Raw genomic sequence first — 23671 nt, 5'->3', positions numbered from 1 at the left:
TTTGCATATAATTTAAATTATTGGTAAATATAAATATTTCCTAAATATGTATACATGTATGTGTATGCGTTTATAAATACTAAACTAATATGCACAGTACTCAGACATATATTATGTAAACACAAACTTTTATTCTGAATATGATCAATCACGATTAATCCATTAACAGCCCTAATGATTTTCCAAAGCTATAGCAGTAAGAAAGAAGGATATCACTCAGACAAACATCTGCATCATTACAGTTTGAGACACAGACAGACACACAGGAAAGACGCAGGAAGGAGAGTCTGGAGAAGACTTAAACAGAAGTCTGGCCTATTTCTCTTTTTCAGTTTTGAGGTCATCATCTAAAAGATTTCACAGGCTCGTGTAACATCTTTCTCTAAGGGTTATGCGAGAGCAAAGGTGTTCAGCGAATCCTAAAATAAAACAAATTATAAACCAGGAAACTGAAAGCAGACGAGAAAAGGATGTCTAAAGGAGCGGACAGGAAACCAGTGACGTAAAATTCCCAAAACACAGCAATGAAGAGTGTCCATAATAACCGCATAATATCAGATCATATCTAAATGACTATCTATGCTCTCTATGACACACACAACCAAACCGCTGTCTTTTAAATTCACCTTTATTACCATGTTCACATCTGCTTACATAAAAAAATGTTATGCACTCTTTATTGTATTTTACAAACCATAAAAAAAGAAATCTACAAAGAATTCTAACAGCACATAACAACTTACAGAATGGTGTGAAAGTTCAACTAAGAGGTCACGAGAGTATATTGGACAGACTGTAAAAGGTACATTCATTTGACGACTCACTTAAATAAACTTCCTCTCTTCAGCGGACAAATGACTCTTACTCTTGCTTGGCTGTCATGAGTATTCTAGAACACATGCAAGAAACATGAATAAACTAAAGGGATGGTGTACAAAGGTGATGGAGCAGGTTTGTTTGGCGTGTGGATGGGTGTGAGAGTTTCACTGGGCTCTCCTGGACATCAGCATCTCTCTGATGTTATCCTCTGCTTCTTTAACACTGCGCTCAAGGTACGTCTTCTTTTGCTGCAGAGAAAACAGAAAAAACAAACTTCATCAGGTTCAACCCGCAAAACCATGATCGTTATTTGCACATTAGTATTTTGCATTCATTTCCGAAGGAGGTTGTGAGTCAGCGCAACATCAAAAGGTTTGTCAAACACACCCTCCAACTCCCAAAGCTGCCATGACAAAGTTGTTAAAATTCTTCGAGATAAGATAAGAATATCCTCTCGATTTAACACGATTAAAAACGTTGTTAATTAATGTATTTTCACCAACAAATTTCACAGTTTTTCAATGTCTCTAAAGCAACACGATTCCCTTTGTTTTATAGAAGAGAACTAAATCTCAAAACGTCTCAGTATCTCAGTTCTGTATAAACAAAGGTGTGTGTGTGCCGGAGAAAGTGTGAATGTGTTGTGCAAGATATGTCTCAGGATGTGATCACATTCACTCTGGTTGACACCTGGTTAGCAGTCAGAATATAGAAACAGGCCCCTACCTGAAGTCTTCCGGCCATGCGTTGTAAAAAAAAGTGAGTCAACACGCGCACGCACACACGCACGCACGCACGCACGCACGCACGCACGCACGCACACACACACACACACACACACACACACACACACACACACACAGAGAGAGAGCGAGAGAGAGGAGGAGTGAGAAAACCTTTGCCCTGGGCGATGTGGCACCCTGACAATCTCTCTCACACACAAGTAAATCAAAAAGCATTTTGTGCAAACCATTGACAATTATTTTATTCCTGATCTTTATATGAACCACTAAGCGGGTTAAACAATATGTCACAATCCTTGAGGTTTGGTAAGCTAATGAGTCTTTACAAAAGTACCCAAAGTTAGTTGGAATTTCGTAAGTGCCGTTCAAAACACATGGCTTGCGGTCTGATGCATATTTTTATTATTGATGTACGCCATATGTTTACATGAGCTGTAACCAAGCAATACTGTACATTAGCTCACTGCTGTTTGTGAATCCCACCCTTACTCCATCCACCCTACATTGAATCTAGCCTCTCGGAAACTAATGCCTATGAGTAACCTACACCTTTAGTGTTTTTCCACTTTTAAAAACTGTTATTTAGTGGGTTTAAAATGTGTCATCTTTTTTCCTGACCCTAATGCAAGAAAGAGGAGCCTTGTGGCAGTGTGCCCTAAACACACAGATTTTCCATTCAACCTCATCACTGGTGGGATAAAACAATGCCAAGTGTGTCACAAAAGGACATGAAAAGAGACTTGCATCCGAACCGTGTCCTATAAAATGCAAGAGGCGATTGTTCTTTGAAGAGAAGGTTTATTTTTGGAATCTCACCCAGCCTGTTTACACACAATGCATCTTGTGTATTTCTGCATACGCAACTTTTACGTGTGCAAGTCTGCAGCGACACGACAACAAACAAGCAAAGGGTGAGGTTTGATGAGAACCATAGGTTTGAGATCAGTCTGCAGGCCATCGATGAAGAGAAAAATACTCTGAGCAAGCACGATAAGAGATACGACAACAATTGATCTAGGCCCACTGCTTTCCTTTATGCCGCCCGTTACAGATGACTTCAAAAAAGCCACTTATTTATAGGTTGGAGGGGCCAAAAAAAGTCATGAAAATATTTCAAAGGGCAATACTAGAGCGGAAAACAATGGAGAGGATTAGGAGGGGTGTGCAGAATGTGGGTAACTCCCCCTCTGATCTGATAAAGTGTAAAAACGGTTGAACAGGCACTACGGTTTGTTTGGCTGCCTTTTTGTCTTATTACGCATGGAAAAAGAACGCCGTAACCTGTAAGAACGTCATAAGCACACCCACAATTTACCTGCTGAATTCAACCGTATAATCATTATTTTGAGCTAAATACAACGAAAGCTTCATCCCAAGTATGTGTGGCATGCTGCCCATTAGAAAATAATTTGGACTGCTTCAGTTTGTAAAAGCACTTGCGTTATTTTGTCATGTTTAATTATACAGTATGATGTAAGATTTGTCGTCTGGATAGATGAATTTTAAATCATGCTAGTGTAGTGGTCATGGGTGGAGGTTCTAGGGTCAGTCAATATCCGGGGCATAAAGGGATAGTTCACCCAAAAATAAAAATGCGGTCAATTTATGTCATTTCAAACCTATATGACTCATTTTTTTGTGTAACACAAAGTAAAATATTTTGAGAAATGTCTCAGTGGTTTGTGTTCATACAATGGGAGTCAATGGGGGTCAGTGTTGTTTGGTGACCAACATTCTTCAAAATATCTTCACAACAAAGTCATACAGGCTTGTACTTATACAAGGGTGAGTAAATGATGAACAAATTTCCATTTTTGGGTGAACTATCCCTTTAACCCACATAGCAGTGAATGCATATGGACCATCCATTATAATATAAGTTACAAAATACACCTGAAATTAAACAGTGAAAAAATGCACATTGTGTACATTTTTCAATAATAAAGCTTAGAGAGTATACTAACTTTCCTAACCTTACACATGACCAAAGGCTATAATGTTGTTAACCAGCATCCATTGACTTCCATTGGTTTTGTGTCCATACAATAGAAATGAATGGGTGCCAGCACTGTTCGGTTACCAACTTTCATCAAAATATCTTCTTTTATGTTCTGCGGAAGAAAGAAAGTCATAGAGGTATGAAATGATAAGAGGGTGAGTAAAAATGATAGAATTTTCTTTTTTAAAAAAGGTTCAGGGCTTTATTAAAAATATTTGGTTTGTTGGTAAAAAAATGCTTTAAGTATACTTTGTTGCAGTGCTGCACACAAGCCTGAATGCATCATCTATTTTCAGTGAATCAAAAACTAACCAGGTTTTAGCAATACATTTAGCAGTACATAAAATGCTGATAGTTTATATCACTATGTTTTTTCCAATATATTATTTGCAGATGTAGCTTATTTACATATTGAATAATGGCGCTAGCAACGCCAAGGTCGTGGGTTCGATCCCGGGGATTGCACATACTTAGAAATAAATGTATAGTATAATGCAATGTAAGTCGCTTTGGATAAAAGCGTCTGCCAAATGCCTAAATGTCAAATGAAAAAGGAAGATGTTCCCACAAAGACTACAAGAGCAAAAAACGTCAAGTGAAAGTGTGTGCAGGAACAGAAACGTTGCTAACTGATGCCTCCATTGGCCTCCTACACATCTCTACTGGGCTGAATGTGAAACAATCAATCTACTGAACTCAATGAATGTCTTTGCTTGGTTTATGTATGTGTGTCTCTCGCTTTTGGGCATCTCCACTGGCCTCTCCTCTATGAAACGCAACCATTTGAATCCTCTCTTTTTACCATGTAAAATCGAACAACGATCAACGAATGCTTCAGATTCTGGTATAAACTGGTTAGCATCAAAGTTATGAACCCAACAAAAGCTGCCCCTAATGTGGGATTCCCCTCTGCCCGAGCATGTTGTGTTATGGAAACACTGTGCTCCATGCGGATAATGATACCTCGGAAAGTTGACCTTCCCTGAACAATGCGGAAGACAACACAAAGAGATGTCTTGTGGCCCTCTCTTTGCAGCTTTGTCTCAATCAGGCCGCAGAAGCCCTCATTGTTGTGGCCTGAATGGATCCTCTTGTGGGACCGAAGGTTGGCAATAGTAACTTCTGTCAGAGCACAGATAACAGGGCAGATAGTCTGCGCAGACGCTGTCGTAAATGAGCTCTTTGTTGTCGTCGGCTCCGCTATACGGGAGGCAGAGGTGACGGTTCTGAAGCATGCTGACCTGCCGCAAACCCGCACGGGCCGGAAAAAACTCCCGCACAGGCCGGAAAAGCTGCAAAGAAGAGAACGGCTTTCTGCTATGGTGAAAATTGTATATAAACAACTGCCAGAGGAATGCTGCAGCCGCTATTATAATTCCAGAGAAAGGGAGGTGGAAGGATTTGCCTCCGGGTAATTTAGAGAAAGGTCGCATTCTGTTCAAATACCTTAAGGTGAGAACATAAAGGGTGAATATGCAAACTGGCTTTGAGCTTCAGTCGTGTGTAATCATACAGAAACAAAAGGTGTATTCTTACAGGTGTCTTTGAAACAGAAATTCGCTTTTTGCAATCTGTGCAAGAAATGAAAACGAAAGAAAATCATAGCTCAACTGGTAGAGCGCATGGTAGTAGAGCAAAGGTTGTTGGTTAAATTCAAGAATGTATAGTTTGAATGCAGTTGCTTTGGGTTAAAGCTTATACCATATGCATAACAAACCTCCGATGTTCAAAGAAAGCAGTCGACAGACCCCATAACAGCCCTGTCAACAAGTATCTCTCACACGCTACACTGCAGTCTCCTCCCTACTATGGGCATACAGCCCATCTGCATCGCGGGCCAATTATGACCTCATAAAGGAATCGGTAGTTGAGTCATTGTCACCCCGAGAGTCATCACTCATGCAAGGGCATCACGAGGGCGTCGAGTGGGCCAGGGCACCTTTCAGATGCTGACGACATCATCATGTTACCTCGGAACACGCCGCCTCACCCTGACTAAAGAGGTCACAGGAGCCATGAGCTCATTCACTCCCCGTGGTCTAAATACAGTCCCGGTATTAGGTGGAAAATGGTAGCTATGTGGTCTGACTGTACACAGGCGTTACAAAAGCAAGTAGGCCTCCGAAACATTCGTGTGACGCAGGGCTTGATCACAAACGTGTATCGAAATGTATTTTAAAGGCCGGTCAAGTCATCGGACCTCCCTCTCTCTAAGCAATGTCCATTATGCTGTGACTGCAGTCTGCTAGATGAGCAGAAAATGTTTTGTTTGTGAGCGTTGTGTATCCCATAGTGACCAAAGGGCAGAGTAATAAAACAAGGCTCGGCTGGGCTCGGCTGGTCGAGGGAAGCCCTAGGCCTCATTCCAAAAATCACCCGGCCTGCATTTATGTAAGGTGATGTCACAGCCGAGGTTAGGATAACACCCAAACTGCCCAATGCACTGCAGCCAAATGCAGACAGGTTCAGACGCGCTGAATGTGCATGAACACGGGTCAGCATTACTTTATATCAGTTGACACCCTTTCTCATACACACAGCTCTTATTTACACTTCCATCCACCTTATTTGCATTATATCAGCCACATTTCATCATATGCATGCTTTTTAGAGGTTCGCCATGTTGATCCCCATAAGAAGACAACATGATGGCATTGTAATATCAAATTATAAATTTGCATTAGGGATAGCATGAGGGCGAGTAAATTATAACAGAATTTCCATATTTTGGTTCTTTTTAAAACTTTATAGCTCAGACAAGACACACATTTTCAACATCTCAGTCAAAGTCTGAAGTGACATTTATAAAAACAACTCTGTATGACACATCAAACCCAGACAGATGAAAGGTGAACTAGATTACTGTACCTGACACCCAATGACTGTAATAAGTCTCACCTGTGCTTGGTTTCACTGTACCACAAGACAGGACAAGACAACCGTCCCCAAATCTACACACTCGCATCAAGGGACCATGATGCAATTTGCTCACACGCCCACACATTTGACACACAGATTCATATAGTATGCAGCAATGAGGAAACGAATGACATCACAGTCGATACGATCTCAAAAAAATATTAGAAGATGAGTTAGAATTAGAAGAGAAACCTACAAAACTGTTTATTTAGACTGAAAGGAAATATGAATGATTCCTGTGTCATCTCTAAACCGACACTGTGTGCATTGTGAGATAGCAGTATTTTTAGACACGACTCTAAATTCCAAGAACAAGGAAATATGCTTCTTCCCATCCTTCTCATGAAGCTTTCCAAAATTGCGCAGACTTAAAATATCTTGACCATATGCGAAATACACAGAAACGCTTTAGTGTCATAGCCTGACACATAGCAACAGACTGTCATGTTTTTTTTACAAATGAAGATAATAGGTGTTAGTCATACCTTGAGTAACAAAAGATTAAAGCCAGCTGCGTATCTCTCATTTGTTAACAATAACTGCGCTGACCTGAAAGCTGTTTGAAACAGGAGACAGGACCTCCCGCGAGTCTACAGGTGGCCGCGCTTGCTTTTAAAGATCAGGTAAACACGTGAACATCCATAGGCTTTTCACCATAAATGATGCAATCAAAGAACTGAAGCTTGTGAATGCAGTCTGTGCGTTCTGATGTGGTCATTACTCACAAGTCAGAAGTTTCATGTGCTGCATAACATTCACGTCAATGCTACAACAAACCACGAACATTAAGAAATAAGAATCAACTTGACTTGCAATGCTGGTGATGCCACAAAATGCCATGTTGATACAGAGATCTCAACACAACATCCCACAAGAGGAAAACATGATGACACTGAATTACCAATCAGTCATTTTCATAGAGGCCCACATGTTAGGGATAATGATGACATTTCTCATCACTATTTCCTCTAATACGACAAGTTCTTGAGAAGTCAAATCATGAACAAAAGCGTTAACTCTCTTCTCACACATTACAGAGCTTGGTCTGAAGAAGACCACCTACGAAGTTCCACTGTATAACAACTTTCTCATTCATCCAAATGATCCTCTTCTGCATCATGTAATTTCCTCTTCAGACATTTTACAACATTGGTAAAACAAGGGTATTTGTTCCCAACAATACTCCAACAAAAGTAAAGCAGTGCCAGCAAAAGTCAAGGGTGCTAAACGTGAAAATAGAGGCAGACGGATGACTCTTCAAATTAGGGCTGAACCAATTCCTTGAGAAACTCGAGTAATTCGAATACAAAAAATCATGAAGGCAATTTTTGTTGCCTCGTAGCTTCGTTTAATCCATTTAACTACAGTACACACGGAGCACTGCGTTTCCCCACGGACCATTAAAGAGGGTTTGCACCTACGCCACGGTTTGGTCAGTTACCCGGATGCACAGCCATATTGGAGATACTTGGATCTACACAACAGCATGGATTGCACGGTTAATGTACTACATAAGACGTTGTTCTACTAATTTATGATGTCTAAACCATGGAAAAAACGCGTGGAAGCTGCTAAATCATATAGAGAAGGACTTGGTAAGCAGGAAAGGGCGAGATATTTTGACAAACTAAAGTTAATAGGTGGTTAACAGGAATCACAATGGCCATATGCAGTAACATCACATACATACAGTATACTGTAAGGACTGACGACCCAATTTCCTATATTTATCATCCCGACGTAGTGAACTACTTATTTTGTTCGCCACTCAAGTCCTACCCCTAAACCTTATTCTCATAGAAATCTTTTGGCAGTTTTTTGTTAAAAAAAATCACCATTTAATCACACGCATACACACGCTGACAGTCTGGTCCCTTTTAACTAAATCACTAAGTTATTTTAATAAAACAGCGTGTTACAGGGATTCTTTACCCATGAATGTGAGTGTGTGTCTACATCCATGTAGAATAGTTAAGTTAAACTACACACAGTAACGTTAAATACTACTGACTCGTGAGTGAAGTTCAGAGTAGAAAATAATTAATTATACTGCACGTGATGTTGTTGCATATGGCTATAGCGATTCTCGGGTGTAATCAACTTGCATTAAAGCACTTTATTTTCAGTTATTTCTAAAGAAGAATATTTTTTTTCTCCAGCAATATCTGCGATATCCATTAGGTTCAATAGCAGTGTTTACGTTCAATGCCTCCAACATGGCCGACTTCCGGATTGATGACGCGTCATGAAAACCCTCTATTACTAACACCCGCTAAACTCTATACATGTTACAGGGCTCTTAAGTCTCACGCATTCACCGTGAGACACACGCACTTTAGTCTGTTCACACGTATTTCTCATGCTGATAAATAAGTGATAGCTTATTGAAATGGTGAACTGATATTTTATTTAGTTTTAGTCTATTTTGCGAGAGAATCTTGTTTTCCGGCTGCATTGAGTACATAAAACTAGATTCGGACTAGTGTATGCCGAATCCTGTTATTTACACACGCAACCTGTCTGTTCTGCGTGTCTGAATGAATGAACTGCACAGTTTAACATGCTACACGCGTGATGCTCATGAATTTGTCTGCGTCTGCGCTTTATGAGGACATGAACACATGAACTTCATCTCCAGAGTTGCTCTGAGAGTTTATTTCACGAACATTTTATTGTTTGAGTGAAGAAACAGACATACTAAAAAATAAGTGTCATTCCGACAACCTGCCAAAATAAAAGTCCGGTTAAATCGGTATTTTTATGTGGACAAATATATTACTATTTAATAGTAAAAAAAGAAACAAACTAATTTAGATAAACTAAATGCATCATGCATAAGCTGAAGTTAGTTGTTTACCTTTGAAATTATTCTAATGTTTCTTATTTATACATTTGTATTATATTGCATTTTGAATGTAATATGGCAATGTAATGTACTAAATGGGTTTAGTTTTCACAGATATTAATGTATGCAATTTCAGCAATAAATATGGTCATTTTTCTAAAAAGGAAACAAATTAATTGTTTATATTAATTGTAATTTCTCTTGTATATTTAGTATTGCTCTTTAATAAAGAAAAAGTACTTATTATCCAAATACCCGATTAATCGATGTAAAAATGAGTAGAATACTCGATTTCTAAAATAATCGATAGTTGCAGCCCTACTTCAAATAATGTGGCATTAAGCACGTGGATGGTTGGGTAAATATACGAATATCATGGGGTGCCATGTGGCTTTTAGCACAGTGATGGGAACACAAGTCAATAATGTATGCCCATCATTTCAACCACAAATACTTACCCCCTTTAAAAGCATGGAGGCTGCTAAAACCAGACGGGGGGATTTCCCCCGCAAACAACGAGCGTGACATTCTAAGCATGCATGCAAAACTGTGGGAGAAGCGTGCAAACATAGCCCGGGGAGAAAAACAACCAAACAAGCGCTTGAGTTTTTAGAGAGATAATAGACAACTTTAATAGATAACTGGCTGTTGTGCAAACACCCAAATCTACACACACAAAACAATGATTATGCTTTCTAGATCATAAGAACATCATTATCATAGATTTTTAATATGATGGAAAGAAAACTTCTATCCCATCATACATTAGCATGCTTCTAGGGTTGGGTATTGTTTGACTTTTAACATTTCCAGTACTGATTCTGCTAATCACTTCCGATTCTTACAGATTACAAGTTGTAAAAAATGAAGTAAAACATTTAGATATCAACATTTAGATTAATTGATAAGAGGAATTGAAATTTACATTTTATATCAAGTATCCGATTCCTAGTCTTTCGATTTCGATTTTTTCGATTTTCGAGAATTGGAATTGATTTTCGATTCCCAACCCTACTTGTCACCCTAAACGTTAATAATGCAATGCTTGTTGTGTGCACACATCTTGTATAGAATTACTTTATCACTATAAATATCTATAAATTTATCTATAAATATTTCACACATCCCGATCCCCCCCAAAAAATCACATTTTAATCCTTTAGGGTGTAAAGGAAAAGTACCAAAACTCATAACACTGGGTTAGGGGTTATTTACCCCTGATCTGTCTTGGGTAAATCTGATTATAGGTGATCAGTTAAGACACATCTACACACAGGTCCACATCAGGAGAGAGTATCTCATAAAATGATAACACATGGATCAGTACACTGTCACATGAATGTCTCAAACATTTTAGATTTACATGTTCAATTTATATATTTCTTTGCCTTTATCCAAAGCATATAATCAAAGACAATTACACAGGATAATGCACTTCTGTGAAGTCTGTATAATCTGCATACGATCTAACACAAAGCCGCATATAAACTGCAAAGTTTTGTGAAAATCATGTTATTTTATCAATGGGGCAAGTACTCTTAGCTTCTGAGAACTGTCTGAGAATCATGAGGACATACAGGCATTTACAACAGATATGCAGTGAGTTCACATGCATATCTGACTTCCGCAGAATGTGGTTTGAGTGACTACTTCAGAATGCAGAGTTAATTCTCCAAACATATCACATCACAGTTTGAACCCAGTTCACAAACACAGCTGAACTGCTCTATGAACGGATGTTAAACCAGGTTATCATCACTGCTTTTATGCAGAGTCTAGTCGTTTTTTAACAGAATCGACCTAATTCTTTACCAGCTACATTCATCAAAAAAATCTTGTCACGGTGAGACATGTTAATCTTTATTCCTGAGAAGCAAAGTATTTTTACATAGTTGACAACTTGACATGCCTTTTATGTCTGTGCATGCTTCATATGTTCAAACTCACCTCAAGCTCCTTGATCTTCTCCTCTGCTGTTTTCTGCTTCTCCAAAAGCTGATTTGAAATCTCATCCTTTGACTGTAAAATGAACCTGGAAGAAAAAATAAAAATCTGTAATAATCAACAACAAAAGGCTCAATCACATGATATTTTGAACAAAGCTGATCGGGCGGGTGCACGTACATGCGTCCTGCTCCCTCGTACATGCGGGTGCTGTTGAGAAGCGAGGTGATCTCTGCATGCGTGAAGTTGGCGTGTTTCTTCATACGACTCAACTGTTCGATCTGCAGGTCTGCAAGCTTCGCCTTCTGCTGAGTGTCAATCATTTTGGCCTGGAGCTCTGAGAAAGCCTACAGGTGCACACATGTGAGAAAAGCAGGCTGAGTTGAGTGAGGTTTTGCAACAATCTTATTAATTATTAGTAATTAATTGGCAAAATAAATGAAGCAAGAGAATATGAAAAATAGTATCTACACAATTAACCTAGTAAGATTCGGTAGTTAATGTTACACCATATTCTCTCACAAAGCTTATTACACTGCTTACAGTTTATAGTTACTAACAATAGCTGTAATAAATATGGTATATTGAAGTAAATTCACATGGTCACATGGAGCATTTTCTGATATAATGACGTAAAAATGCAATATGAGAAATTAAAACTAGCTGCCACAAAGCTAGCTATTATCCTGCTATATAAAGTCATCTTTACCACGCCATAGTATAATTCCGCTTCAACATGCATTAAAAGCCATTCACTTGCTAATTTAGGAGGACTAATGTAAATATTCAACTTATTCTTTCTGTAAATTGTCGTTTACCTTCTTTAGCTCGAGGTCCACGGGAGCCGCCATGATGCTGAGGTAAAATGCGCTACTGCGCATGCGTGAAACCAAAACCCGTGTTACAAAACGTAGCGAGCTTTTTTGGATATGAACGGGCCATTGAAGTCCTGTCCAAAACAGATTTATAGTCTTTAAATAGTACAGCCTAGATCAAATAACTTCTGTATCTTAATATGCACATAAAATATATCAGATTAAGTGAACGCGTGATAACACAAGACATGAAAACGTTTAAGCTGTTTCTCTTTAATAAACTACTGCAGTTTATTAACAATTTATTACAAATTATTAACATTTTGTACACGAGAATATATATATTTACTATATTTTATAAATATATGAGATATTTCTTCATCAGAGCAAAAATGTGAAAGTGTTTGTAATTATTGTCCTGTGTACCAGCCGGGTTTCCATCCAAAATTTATCTTATGCGCAAAACTGGAATATCGCATAAAACATTTTCGAATAAGCACCGTTTCCATCCAAATAGTCAACCGTCACTTCCTAATAAACTGCCACTAAATATCAGTAAGAAAAGTAAGAGAAGCCACTGAATATAATGATTTTCATATAGAATAATACTTGCGCAAGCAGACGATTACGAAACACAATAAATGCGGTGCTTTTGTGGAAGCCTGCTGTTTGGGAAACACAGTCGTGACAGTTCTAAGAGGCGATTACAGAAATACTTGACGACTTTGCTCCGGCATTTAAGAATGACCATAACAATATTTCTGATGCTGTGTAACAAGATCAGTACTCTGGTTAGTCAGGTTACGCCGTCTCATAGTGCAATTACGTGACTTTTTGGAGGAATTTATTAGGCAAATGCGTTTCTATCTCCCATTATTCGCATTAACCCTTTTTCGCAAAAATGAAAAACCACCTCAAACGAGCGTAAAAACTTTTTGCGAATTAAGGGTTTTTAATTCGAAATTTGGCGTTTCCAGATTTTTTCCTATTTACAAAATAAATTACAATATAAAGCGACTTTAAGGTATAACAATGGAGTAACATTGGTATCCTTATTGCCCTAAAAAAGCCTTTTTCAGTACTAGCAAGCAGATTCATGTGACAAACATACTTTCTTACCACTCTCCAATGCCCAATAACACTAAACACTAAGGGGCGGTTTCCCAGACAGGGTTTAAGACTAGTCTCAGACTAACTTAAATGTGAGAGATGCCTTGATCGAAAACAACTTGCACTGACATATCTTAAAATATATCACTGTGATTGTTTTGTCTCAAGATGCACACAGTAATATTGTTTTGTAAACTATGTTTTTTAAAACAACTTAATTATCCTAATTTAACTAAGGCCTAGTCCTGGTTTAAGATAATCCTTGTCTGGGAAACCGCCCCTATAATTACAATTGCTTGGTTATTGTTGCTAAAGATTTTTCAATTGTCTCCTTAATAGAAAACATAGTAGATCAGAAATACTTTGACAAATATATTCAGTTTTATTTCACTTAATTTAAGATACACTTTCTCATTAATACATAAAAAGACCCAATAGAGCTTGTTAATCGACATCACGCCGCGTTGAATGTTGCGCCATATTGAGAGGATCGCTGCTCAATCCAGTGTTTTGTTTTTCTTCTTTGATTAGGAAATATAACTATGGTAGGTCATTCTTGCTGTTTTAAAAACTGCAATAGCATTACGCAGAGTCGTTCACGAAAAGCCCCTGGTACTTTCACTTTCTCCAAATATCATACAAAACAAGTAATGGTCGATGTCAAAACAATGATAGCAGCAGAGTATGATCCTCCCAAGATGGCAGTGCCACTGCAACATAGAGCGTGACGTCAGCTTCAAATTCTCTATAGGCATACAATGTCAAGACCCAAGGGACTCTGACATTCCTCCACATAATTTCTCTGATTGTGTGACTGTATTTTTAAAGCACCTGTATTTATTTTCACAGTATAGGTTATATAAAATTAATCTCAGGGTCTTCTATGCAATATGTGATTTTAAAGACAATGTACAATATTAGAACAGTCATTTGATTGTATTCATCAATAATAAATATTCATATATTAAAAACATAAAAAAGTTTTTAAAAAATGTTACATTTCACAATAAATAACTATACATAAATAAATAATTACAAGTTACAAGAAACACTTTTTCAAATAAATAAGACACAAACAATAACTTGATGCAAAAGGGGGACACTACATTCATCATGTTCTGTACTTCAGTTCCTTTTAATACACAAACACCCCCTTCAATATGTTGCGGAGAAAGTCATTGCTCTGCATATTCTTCCAGTGTTGGTAGCCATCATAGAGGGAGTACAAGTTCCCTTTGGGGTGTAACCTTTCGGATGAAGACACCCTGACAGACATTATCAGACTCCTGTCATGTCATCTTCATTTGGTGTTTCAGCCTTCTGAAAATGAATAAATAATAACAAATCAATGATACATTATTAACATAAAAGATTATGAATAATTATATACAGTATGTGTACTATATGTAGCAGTACAGGTAGAACACAAAGAGAATTCAGGCATATCAGACAACTATGGCCATTTATTGAAAACTATTTACCTTCTATCCCTTATGACTACTTTACTGAGGTTGTCTCAAGTTTGACCTTTTCTTCACTTTCCACATCATCATCATTATTTTTGTGGTACCTGTAACAAAAAAATGCACACTAAACGGCAATCCTTTCAAGGAATTTACAGCTCACAAGTGTTTTTTGTGTGTAAATGATCAAAAGAAAACTGACCTTAGTGCCAGGAGAATACCAATGATCGTGAGACACATAAGAGACAAGACCACTGCCATTACAGCTAAGGCTGTGGTCCGGCTGTAACGCTGTTCCTCTTTAGATACTGCTAATGTGAACAGGTGACACCTCTCCCCTGAGAAACCTGCTTCACATCTGTAACAAAGACCATTCAAAAATTCAGTCAGAAAAAGATGAGAAAAATAAAAAAAGGTGTTAATTTGATTTACAAAGGCATCTTCTATGAGCAATTTCTATTAATTTGCTTCTATTTTGCGCTAATGTTGTACTGTTATTATATTTAATCTTTAATTGAAGCACTGACAATAATGTTGTGTTATAAGAATTCATCACATTCCTAGGTCAATTTGGAATAAGCACATCTGGAAAGTTAATATAGATAAATGCATTTCTTCATTCCTTTGTTAAATAACTTACAGCATGATGCTCATTGATAAATGAACCTGTCCTTAACAACAAACGGTTGGAGAAGAGAAAAAGAAGTGCATGAAACTCACACACAAGTATGAGACTGTAACTCCTTCAGATAATGACACACTCCGTGAATGCAGAAATCTTTGTATTCCCTCAGGCAGGGGTTCTTCTTCCTGCCCTTGCCTTTTCCTTTGCCCTTCCTTCTGCCTTTTCTCTTGTTCTCAGTAGTGGGCATCATAGACGGATGTTTGGGTTTTGTGGAAAATGCCACTGTTGAGCAAGAAAGAGCAGTGATGTAAGTCCATGATGATCTAATATTGTGTAATAAACTGTGAATAAAACGCAGACTTGTATTTTCTGCGGATGTGTATTTGTTGCCCAATAATCGTCATTCATTTTTAGCAGTTATCAATCAGAATGTGATGTTACAAAAGTACAAATACCTGATATACCAATACAACAACCAGGTTGACATTCACTCAAACAAAATTTGGCAGCTTTAAGATTTGGCAATATCTATGCCCACTTTTCTGTTTAACAGAAATTAATTTTTCATCAAGTGTCATTCCAAAATCTACAGAGACTTGTTTTTAAGTAAATTAAGTAAGTATTAAGTCATTATTTTATAAAATATAGTAGGGTCCAAAAGTCTGAGATCACATTTAAATCTGGGATTATTTCATTTAACCTTGAAATATATTTAATATCGCAAAATATTTTAAAACATTAAAAAACTTTTTGGGGATTCTATTGGTTTAGGATTCTGCACTTGTTCTAGGTTACTAATCAAATAAGCATATTAGTGACATTAAAGGGATAGTTCATCCAAAAAAGAAAATTCTGTCATCATTTACTCATCCTCAGGTTGTTCCAAACCTGTATAAATGTCTTTGTTCTGCTAACACAAAGGGATATATTTGGAAGAATGTCAGTAACCAAACAGATCACATCCCCATTGACTCCCATAGTATCTATTTTCCCTACTATGGCAGTAGATGGGGGATGAGATCCGTTTGGTCACTGACATTCTTCCAAATATCTTCTTGTGTACTCAGCAGAACAAAGACATTTATACAGGTTTGGAACAACCTGAGGGTAAGTAACGGATGACAGAATTGTAATTTTTGGGTGAACTATCCCTTTAACCACATTGACTCAAGTTTGTTTATTTTGAGGCACACAAGATGGTCTTTGAAACAATCTCAGATCATACTGGGAAACACATGCCGATGCTTTTATTAAAGCAACAACAAAAAAACACTTTTAAATGCAAAAAATTAACAATTTCACTAGTGGGCTCTACATGTTCATTTAAATTCAGCAACTATTTGGCATCTCTTATTTATTTAGTTATTATTTATATTATTATATAGACCATGCTGCTGCCTGTGAAAAGAATCAGCTTTACCTCTTGGCTGGTAAAGTTCATAATCCCCAGAGATAAAGTCTTCATCATATTCATTATCATCCACATGAAATGTCTCGTCCAGCTGATGTTCTGTTGTGCGTGTCTCCTCCAGAGTGTGAATCAAGTTGACCACTGTTGTACTGGGTTTGGCACTTTCATACCTGTCCACAGAGGCGCCACTGCACACCAACACTGTAACACGAGAAACCATTAAACACACATTCGGTGTGCTTTAGACACAAAACTAAAGTTTTGTAAAAAGTAATAAAAAAAAATGAATAGGTCCAAGTCTCATACTCCCGTAAAAAGCACGCGAAACAGAGTCATGCTCATATTGGGCAGGTCCCAATGTAAATGATTACAGCACTCATTTTCTGTACAAAAAGCTTTTATGAAACACTTACCGAGACAATGAAAGAGAATGATCCCAACTCGTAACATATTTGTTTCGAGTATAGTCCGATAAAAGAGAGGATCAAAAGTTGGTGCTTCCAGCGCCGCCCGAGATCTGGACTGAAATTGAGTGCTGCTGAAGACGAGCGGCGCGTCGCCTTGCACAGAGATCCGGTGCAGTAATATAGACGCGCGCGCGCGCGCACACACTTCCCCTTTATGAATCGCTGGCCACACCTAATAAATCATTCAGTACACACACACAAAGCTAATATTGAAATAATTCAAGATTAAGTATTAAACTGACTGGCCGATATTTGGAAGCGACACTTATGTTGGTCACAGTTTACATCAACTCAAAGCGATATCCATACATATTTTGTATAAAAAAAACCTAAGCAACTTTCTGACTTCTGATCATCAGTGAAAAAATGTATCTCAAATGATTATTATATGGATTTGGCACATACAGGTGCTGGTCATATAATTAGAATATCATCAAAAAGTTGATTTATTTCACTAATTCCATTCAAAAAGTGAAACTTGTATATTATATTCATTCATTACACACATGCGTGGCATGGAGTCGATCAGTCTGTGGCACTGCTCAGGTGTTATGAGGGGTCTCATGGTATCCCTGTTCTTAATTGGCCAGCAAACTCGCCTGACCTTAACCCCATAGAAAATCTATGGGGTATTGTGAAGAGGAAGATGCGATATGCCAGACCCAACAATGCAGAAGAGCTGAAGGCCACTATCAGAGCAACCTGGGCTCTCATAACCCTGAGCAGTGCCACAGACTGATCCACTCCATGCCACGCCGCATTGCTGCAGTAATTCAGGCAAAAGGAGCCCCAACTAAGTATTGAGTGCTGTACATGCTCATACTTTTCATATTCATACTTTTCAGTTGGCCAAGATTTCTAAAAATCCTTTCTTTGTATTGGTCTTAAGTAATATTCTAATTTTCTGAGATACTGAATTTGGGATTTTCATTAGTTGTCAAGTTATAATCATCAAATTAAAAGAAATAAACATTTGAAATATATCAGTCTGTGTGTAATGAATGAATATAAAATACAAGTTTCACTTTTTGAATGGAATTAGTGAAATAAATCAACTTTTTGATGATATTCTAATTATATGACCAGCACCTGTATGTACTTGGCACATATGTACTAAGGTTTATTTGCCATTACACAATCCCTTATGTATACTATCCCCAATAGGATCGCTGGCACCACCTTGTGCCCAAAAATCAATGAGGCCAAATATATAAACATAAACCCAGCCACTTTAAGAGAACATCATACATACCTGCCAATTCAGTTGTGTTTCAACTGTTTATTATTTGACCTTTGATCTAACCAGTTTTTTTTACTGACATACTGTGAAAGGAAAAAATAAAAACCCTCTTTTATCAAGACATTTCTGCACATTTATTAACAATACAAACAAGGAGACCGAGATGTCTACAATAACAAAAAATAAAATATATGCAACAGTCTTGTACTGAAGTAGCCCGACACAAAAAGAAACCATTTTCCAGTTTATTTTTAAAAAGCATTCTCAAAGTTTTTTCCTCATTATAAAAAGTGAAGCCGAAACACCCCATGCCATGCAAGGCCAGTGCTTTACAGTCTCTGAAGCGAGGGATACGCCTGTAAGATATTTACACGCACAATCATTACCAATGGAGTTAGTGGACAATCGCCATGACTTGAGCGGACCCCTGCGGGAAAAATAATATGGATTCCAAGGGGGAGGATCAGAAAACACGTGGTTAGGAGTAACTCTGGTTCTTTATGAAATCGTCACAAAGAATCAAGATGATGGACTCAGCAACCGACTCTTAAAAGAGGTGTAATCCTTCAGGTGTATCTACATGCCCCATCCTCCTCCCATGCCGTTCATACCAACAGAGCCACGACTGCCACCGTAGTAACTGCTGTTCATGCCGCTCTGGTTGTCTGTGGAAGTGAGAGAAATGTGTGTTGAAACCAGAAAACTGCCAACATTAGAGAATAGAGATTGTTTAAAGATATGCATGAACACAAAGCACATGGCTAAACGCACTGTAGTCATTGTAGCCTCCCATGTTGGACTGGTTGTTGTACCCTCCTGTGTAGCCCCCACTCATCTGTTGCCCTCCGTGTCCATAAGATGACTGGTTTCCTGGATAGAACAAATATTAAAATATTTAACATTTCCAGTGTACGTGGGTGGATTTTGCATGAGAGAAAAAAGGCAAATAGACCTGACTTTACACTGATAGACAAAACAATAAGTTTAAACCATTAGCTTACCCATTCCACTCATCACCTGCCCTCCATAGCCTCCATTACTGCCCCCTGCTGTCGAGTTCAAGAACAACTCAACATAACGGTGCTCTAAAAAAAGATAAAGAAATATATACATAATAATAATACACAAGCTTCTCTCTGCATTACTTGTTTCTGAATTCTTGTAACTTACGCATATTTGCCTTGTCTTTTGACATGGCAGCTACAGCATCCTCATGGGTTGCAAATTCCACATCAGCCTCCCCAGTTACCCGCCCATCTGGGCCGACCTCAATATGCACACGCACCGGGTTCAGAGGAGAGAAAAACTGCATGAGAAAACAAGCATTACAAATCAAATATTGTTAGCATTGAAATATTACAAATTGTTACAATAACATGGATCAAACAGTCCACTTACATTGTAGATGTCAGGTTCTGTTGCCCGGTAAGGAAGCCCCCTCATGTGAACGCAATGCCCAGTGGTACTCTGAAAATTACCACCGTCACTATAACGGCCATCTGACATTCCTATAAAAAAGTAAAAAGAGTTAGCAAAAACACAAATATGGGGGATGACAAAGGAAAAGCATCAGAGACTCTGGAATAGCCTTCCCGATACTATTCGAGGGTCAGACACACTCTAAATTTAAATCTAGATTAAAGACACATCTTTTCAGCCAAGCATTCACTTAATGCATAATATGCTAAATAAACCGCCGGGAGACTGCATTTATTAGATATTATTTACTAGAACGATCTTGCTTGTTCTATAAACACCATGCACTGTGCTGTGTTTTGTTTAACCTTTTTTGTGTTTTTCTTATTTTCTCCTGTAAATGCACATTGTGAAAAGCGCTATATAAATAAAATGAATTGAGAGACAGAATCTAAACACACCTCCACTGTATCCTCCACGTCTCACCCGATCGAAGGACCCCCCGCGACTCATGCCATTGTAGCCCCGGCCGCCTCCGCTGGGTCGATCATATGGGCTGGGTCTCTGCATCCCCATGCCTTTACGTGGAGGCTCATAATGTGTCCGCACCTCAGCTCTGCTGCTCTTAAAGATCTCAATGTACCTACAAGCATACAGATCTGGTTAATGTGCCAATTCTTATTTTGTGACAGGACCATAACACACCTTTTCAGAAGTACAATGGATACAAACTGTACTATGGAACTTCACCTGCATTTACATTAATGCATTGGCAAACGTTTTTATCCAAAGCGACTTTCGATGCGATTGGGTACATATACAGTTCATGCATTCCCTGGGAGTTGGACCCATAACCTTGGTGTTACTAATGCCATCCCATACTGCTGGAGTTACAGGAAAGCCTGTATTGAAGTTATGTATAACAAGAATTCAGAATTTGAAATCAAATTGATGGCATTTTGTAAATAACTCCACCCTGATTTACGTTGCTGCATGACCGGCACGACTTTAGACATTTTAACGTTGCTTGTAGGATTTAGGAAAGATAACGGCGTCCTTTACACTGCCCCAACACACCATAAGGCTTAACACACAACAAAATCCAACAACCTTTGGAATTTAGGGTTTATTGGGGCAGTGTGAACTAGCTTTAACACTTAAACAGGACAGTCAACAAAGTTACTATGCTAAATCTATAAGATTCATTACAGTTTTCTTCTTACAATCGCATTCAAACTAGCTGCTGCAAGGCACTTGCATGCATACAAATTTAATTCTCCCATGATGACCAAGGGCACCATTGATGTGCATTAAAAATGCATTCTTCCTTTTAATTCCAGACATTGTCTTTCGATGGCGATCACTGCTCTACTCAAATGAGGGAAAAAAACAGAAGAAAGGTAGGATCCTTTGAGGCCTGGGAGCTTTCTGGTAAATACGTGTGCATGTCCATGTGTAGGTTCATGTTGCATACCACTGTGTTTACTTAAGTGTTTACCATAAGAAAAACAGCTTAACCATCCAACCATCCATCCCCACCTGTGCCCTATTCTTTCCTTGTGTTTCTTTAGAGCCTTTTCAGCTATATCCTGTGAAGCAAACTGCACGAAGGCCTCCCCCGTACTCCTCCCCTGGAAGTCCACCGGCAATGTTATCCCATTTGGCACGATTTCCAACCCTTCAACCCAAGGACAGATAACCCCAACGGGGACATATTAAATAAATCACATGCCCATTTACAATGTTTCTTCTTTCTTGAATGAAAATGAGAAAATTAAAACAAAAAAGCACATTGCAATGAATGATCCTATTGGGAGAGTTCCACCACTTGGGAGCATGGTCTACAAGTGGGCGAGCATTCCAATAACTTGGTTTAGACTACATGGTAAAGTGGCCATCCCAAGAGTTGGTAGCTGACAAAGAACATATTTAAGTCCCAATACGGTAAAATAATTTGGTTAGTCAACGCTGTAAGATAAATATGCAGTCAAAAATGGAAAGGAAGACCAATAGTTATTCATAGTGCATAATTATTCAAGCAACCATGGGAATGGCCAAATGTACTTCAGTGAGGTCTATGCTGGGCCATCACTTCTTCCGATGAACATATGAAGGGGTTCAGGAAACAGTTTGGACGTACCTGCAAAAAACTGCACAATCTCTTCCTTGCTACATCCAAAAGGAAGTCCGCGCAGTCTGACCAATCCATCCCCTTCCGTCTCTGGACAATTCGGACCAGTGTGCTTCATAACCCAGTCCATTTCCACATTGTTCGATTTGAATACTAAAAACAATATAGGAGAATTGTGGTTGAACATGCACTTATATCCAAAGTAACTGTGAAACCGACAAAACTATTCACACCTTCTACGTATCTGTGTCCCATGGTGTCTCTGTCTTTTTTGACCGCAATTTTAAGTTCTTCCTCCGACTCCAGTTCCACAAATGCTTCTCCGCTCGGCCTGCCTTCTCGTGTGTATGTGAAGTGAATGGCTGTTCCATTGTTGGCAATTTTGGAGCCTGAAAAGAAACATTCAATTCATGATTTTCTTTAAATGTGCGAAAGACATAGTCAGTCACTAATGTTACCTAAACATCACACGCTTACCTGAAAAAAACCTGGACACTTCTTCCGTAGAGCACGACCAAGGCAAACCCCGTACACGGACAACAAATCCTTCATCATCAGCCATGATAACACAATGGAATTGCTTTCAAGCTACATAAAAAGAAAACATTGTTTAGAAAAACCCACAAATATTGCCAATACAGAAACATGTACAAATACAATCCGACAACGACTGAGCGCCAACAGTTACTTCCAGCAAACTGAGTCTTTCTGGCGATCATCACACCTTTTCAACCTTTTGTGGTAGGCGAGATACTTACGTAAAACTCGACAAATAGGCAAGCACTATTGGCTTGACTGATAATACGTCTGCTTTGGAAAAACGTTATCTTTCAAACATTATAACAAAATGTCTGTTGTATACGCATTACGCAAATACACGGCAAGACTGAAACAAAGAGCGCGCACGGGCCTGCGAAGGCCGGGAGCTCCTTAACAAATATTCCCTCTCTACATAAACAAAAAACAATTTGTTCACAAGACCCAGCGTAAATTGTCATTATAAATGATTTAGAAACAATAAAAGAAATAATACCTTAGTAAAAATTAAGATTTTATCCACCCGGCGTGGTCACGTTTAAACGTTTCTCCACTTTTCATTCACCTCAGTTTCGTGACAACTTCCGGCGATCGGACACGCCCACTTCCGCATTTGTTCCTAAGTTCTTTGCTAATGTCAACAACACTCGAACCCAGTAGCAGAGCTGCGTTTCCGCCATTTTGGAGTGAAAGCGAATCGGCAGTCCTTTTTGCTGCCGCGATGGGTGACCCTGGATCACAAAACCAGTCTTAAGTAGCACGGGAACATTTTTAGTAAAAGACAAAAATACATTGTGTGGGTCAAAATTATCGATTTTTCTTTTATGCCCCAAATCATTAGGATATTAAGTAAAGATCATGTTCCATGAAGATATCTTGTAAATTTCCTACCTTAAATATATAAAAACTTTATTTTTGTGAGTGGATGGTCTGCCACAGTGCCCCTGATTAACAACTTCAAAGGCCATTTTCTCAATAATTTGATTTTTTTGCGCTCTCAGATTCCAGAGTTTTAAACGGTTGTATCTCAGCCAGACATTGTCCTATTCTAACAACTCGTATGTCTATAGAACGTTTATTTATTCAGCTTTCAGATTATGTAAAAATCTCAATTTCGAAAAATTGACCCATAAAACTGGTTTTGTTGTCCAGGGTCAGCTGATTTGTTAACAAAAATACATCTGAAA

General features: G+C 38.4%; 3 protein-coding genes across 3 annotated transcripts; all 3 read right to left on the bottom strand.

Annotated features, from left to right (window-relative positions):
- Window positions 1–610: 610 nt before the first annotated feature.
- pfdn1 (prefoldin subunit 1) lies at window positions 611–12214 on the bottom strand. The gene is made up of 4 exons (XM_057361165.1): window positions 12088–12214; window positions 11450–11616; window positions 11273–11357; window positions 611–1067 (listed from the first exon to the last, which is right to left on the bottom strand). The coding sequence occupies exons 1-4, from the start codon at window positions 12148–12150 to the stop codon at window positions 984–986; spliced, it is 399 nt and encodes a 132-aa protein (XP_057217148.1). The 5' UTR covers window positions 12151–12214; the 3' UTR covers window positions 611–983.
- A 1330-nt stretch (window positions 12215–13544) lies between these two features.
- hbegfb (heparin-binding EGF-like growth factor b) lies at window positions 13545–17293 on the bottom strand. The gene is made up of 6 exons (XM_057360551.1): window positions 17107–17293; window positions 16703–16894; window positions 15378–15564; window positions 14860–15015; window positions 14676–14764; window positions 13545–14514 (listed from the first exon to the last, which is right to left on the bottom strand). The coding sequence occupies exons 1-5, from the start codon at window positions 17141–17143 to the stop codon at window positions 14692–14694; spliced, it is 645 nt and encodes a 214-aa protein (XP_057216534.1). The 5' UTR covers window positions 17144–17293; the 3' UTR covers window positions 13545–14514; window positions 14676–14691.
- Window positions 17294–18453: 1160 nt separating this feature from the next.
- hnrnph1l (heterogeneous nuclear ribonucleoprotein H1, like) lies at window positions 18454–23115 on the bottom strand. The gene is made up of 11 exons (XM_057360854.1): window positions 22981–23115; window positions 22425–22535; window positions 22181–22336; window positions 21957–22100; window positions 21356–21494; window positions 20278–20459; window positions 19799–19908; window positions 19571–19706; window positions 19402–19485; window positions 19172–19270; window positions 18454–19065 (listed from the first exon to the last, which is right to left on the bottom strand). The coding sequence occupies exons 2-11, from the start codon at window positions 22507–22509 to the stop codon at window positions 18977–18979; spliced, it is 1224 nt and encodes a 407-aa protein (XP_057216837.1). The 5' UTR covers window positions 22510–22535; window positions 22981–23115; the 3' UTR covers window positions 18454–18976.
- Between the last annotated feature and the right edge of the window lie 556 nt (window positions 23116–23671).

Source organism: Triplophysa rosa, linkage group LG19 (assembly GCF_024868665.1).
Source record: "Triplophysa rosa linkage group LG19, Trosa_1v2, whole genome shotgun sequence".
In the NCBI taxonomy this organism is placed as follows: domain Eukaryota; kingdom Metazoa; phylum Chordata; class Actinopteri; order Cypriniformes; family Nemacheilidae; genus Triplophysa; species Triplophysa rosa.
Note: the sequence above shows the minus strand (reverse complement) of the source record. Positions and strands in the feature narration are given on the sequence as shown.